The 2,569-nt window shown below is 36.9% G+C and overlaps 1 protein-coding gene across 9 annotated transcripts in view; it reads right to left on the bottom strand.

Moving 5' to 3' along the window:
• The window catches only part of ERC1 (ELKS/RAB6-interacting/CAST family member 1), a 482,416-nt gene that overhangs the window by 402,009 nt on the left and 77,838 nt on the right, over positions 1-2,569 (bottom strand). For all 9 annotated transcript variants that reach the window (XM_045295888.1, XM_045295890.1, XM_004710293.2 and 6 more), the window contains exon 2: positions 291-707. In XM_045295888.1, the coding sequence (XP_045151823.1) occupies positions 291-707 (417 nt within the window). The remainder of the gene's footprint in view (positions 1-290; positions 708-2,569) is intronic.

The following is a 2,569-nucleotide window of genomic DNA, read 5'->3' as shown; positions in this document are numbered from 1 at the left end:
AAGGTTCAGAAATTTATCAAATCACCCTATAGGAGGTTTCAAAAATTCATGAAAAATTCCATTATCTTTCAATTCCACTTTTCCATACACATTTTGAAGTCCTCACATCAGACAATATTGCCCCATACAAGAGAGCAAGTCAAAATAGGAATGAGAGAGATACTAAAGACAAAAGGAAACTTTCTCTGAATAACATTATAGAACACACACATTTATCAAATGCTGGACTAATCAGAGAAAGACATCCAGTCAGATGTTCAGGCAGACAGACTTAGAAAGTGGTCACTCACCTCTCTCAACATATTGCTTTCTTTTTCCTTCTGCTCCAAAAGACTTTCTAGGTGGTGAACATGCATCTCCGCCTCTGCTAGTCGTCTCGTTCTCTCATGGTCTTCCTCGGTTGCCTTGGCAGAAAGTCCCTTGCTCTGCAACATCTCCAGAAGCTTCTTGATGGATTCATCCCGAGCATTGAGGGTTTGCTTCTGAGTCTCAATACGCAGCTCCATTTCCTCCAGAGTCTTTCGGAGAAGAAACAGCTCCTTGGCCTGCCGCTCATGCTCAGCGTGGAGCCTCTGGAAATTCTCCTCCGTCAGCTCTGCCACACAAGGCTCACCAGTCCTACTGCTACTATCTTGCTGGAACAGCTGGTTCAGGTCCCTCTGGATGCGCAGCTCATCCTGGAGAGCCTGGATTGTCATCTGCATGTGCTAGAATCAAGACAAAAGGAAAGCTCCACATCAGCATTCCTTCTCAAGGAGTAAAACAGATGCAGAGTCTTTGAACCTTTGAGGAGAGTCAGAAAGTAGTCACAAGGGTTCTCAGAACCCTGCACTCAGCAATTTAGGATTCACATGGCCTCATTTTTACATTTCCTTTAAAAATAGATGAGATAATCTGTTAAGTGTCAATACCTCAAGTTATGTCATTCTCAGTAGGAAGCAAGAAATTTAGATCAACTAACAGCTTCTCGTTTTGCATAAAACATAGAGACTGTGTAAAATTAATACAATGTAATGCATAAAAATTGAGTTAAAGGGGAAAAGGAACACAAAGAACATCTACAAAAATAAGGGCACATTCACTAAAAAATGTCACCAAAAAGTATGAAGGACTATCAAAAGCACAAAATGACTGTCAGGTACTAGAAACCTTAAATAATACATACTAATATTTAATGAGCATTTATTCCAGAAGACAAGAGTCAATTTTTACTTCAGGATGACTATACTAAGCTCTATATCCAATGGTACTTATTAAGTATTCATGTTTAACAATAATTAGTAATACAGAATACTTTTTCTATATTCTACATTGTGGGACTTTTTAAATGTTCATTCAATGCTAACTGTGACACGATACTATTATTTTTATTTCATAAATGAAGAAACTAAGGCTTAGAGAAGTTTAAGTACCTGGACCCAAGTTACACAATGACAGCATTAACTAAACAATGCTATGTCTATTAAAAGTATTAATCCAAGCCTGACATTTTTTAATGGCATTACTTATGCTTACTTCTTCAGAGAGCTTGTTTTGAAATTAAAATATACTAACTTTTCCTTAACGGTTTTGTCTTAGAGAATATACTTTTGAAGTACTGAACTCTCGGTGCTGGTAGTCCTCAACAATTGAAAAGCACTATTTATCTTACAAAGAATAAATTTAAAATATCATTACAGACTATTTTAATTCATGTTTATAAAGTGCATTTTGAACTGTCAGCATTGCCATCTTAAAGATCCTTAACAGTTGTTGAAGTTCAAATCCTCAACTAAAGATGTATTCAAATATTAATTCTCTGAAGCTAATAACCAATCCCCAGACTCCCTTTTCCCCTTTAAAAGTAAAAATATCTAGACACTCTTTGAATTTATCCCCAGGAGGAATATCAGAAGTTAAATTCAACAGGAAATGGATTAGAGGTACAATCAATTGTTCCCTTTTTAGATCATTCATTACCAACTCATTCAACTCAGGAGAAATAGGTGTGACTACCACTCATAACTTCACAGACACTTTAGTACCTGACAAGGTTAAATATGACAATTACTAATTTTGGCAAATTAAAAAAACAGAATTACTAATGTGTCTACTGTTTCAGTCCTACTGGTATCCATTTTACTATGGTGTAGAACCCAAACAATGCTGGTCTGGGAGCCCAGAAGGCTGGACAGCCATTTTCTCCATTGAAATATGAATCAACATCCCTACTTGAGGGTATTATTCATGCTGGCTTTACTCTCTACAAGGATGCCTGCTAACGCCCTGGGGTGGAGAATGAAGCAGCTATATGTTCACCGATAATATTCATACACAAGATAAAGTAAGCATATTCCCACAAGTTACAGATATTTAACCACAAACAGACACATTAAAGCAAGTAGGGAGATTTTAGTTGTTTGGCCTTAAGAATGTTCTGCTTGTGAATTCTGTTCATGGTACCTCCCAATTGATCTCACAATTCTCACATCTCTAACTTTATACAGGCACCAAGAGCCTACTGCTTTTTACTCAAACATTTAACTTAATCTGGAAAGCCTGGGAAAGTAGCTGCATAAAATCAACTACG

The sequence above is a fragment of the Echinops telfairi genome, unplaced genomic scaffold, assembly GCF_000313985.2.
Source record: "Echinops telfairi isolate 266 unplaced genomic scaffold, ASM31398v2 ScPeMD7_6273;HRSCAF=7185, whole genome shotgun sequence".
Lineage (NCBI taxonomy): Eukaryota > Metazoa > Chordata > Mammalia > Afrosoricida > Tenrecidae > Echinops > Echinops telfairi.
This window is presented reverse-complemented; position numbering and strand designations above follow the sequence as displayed.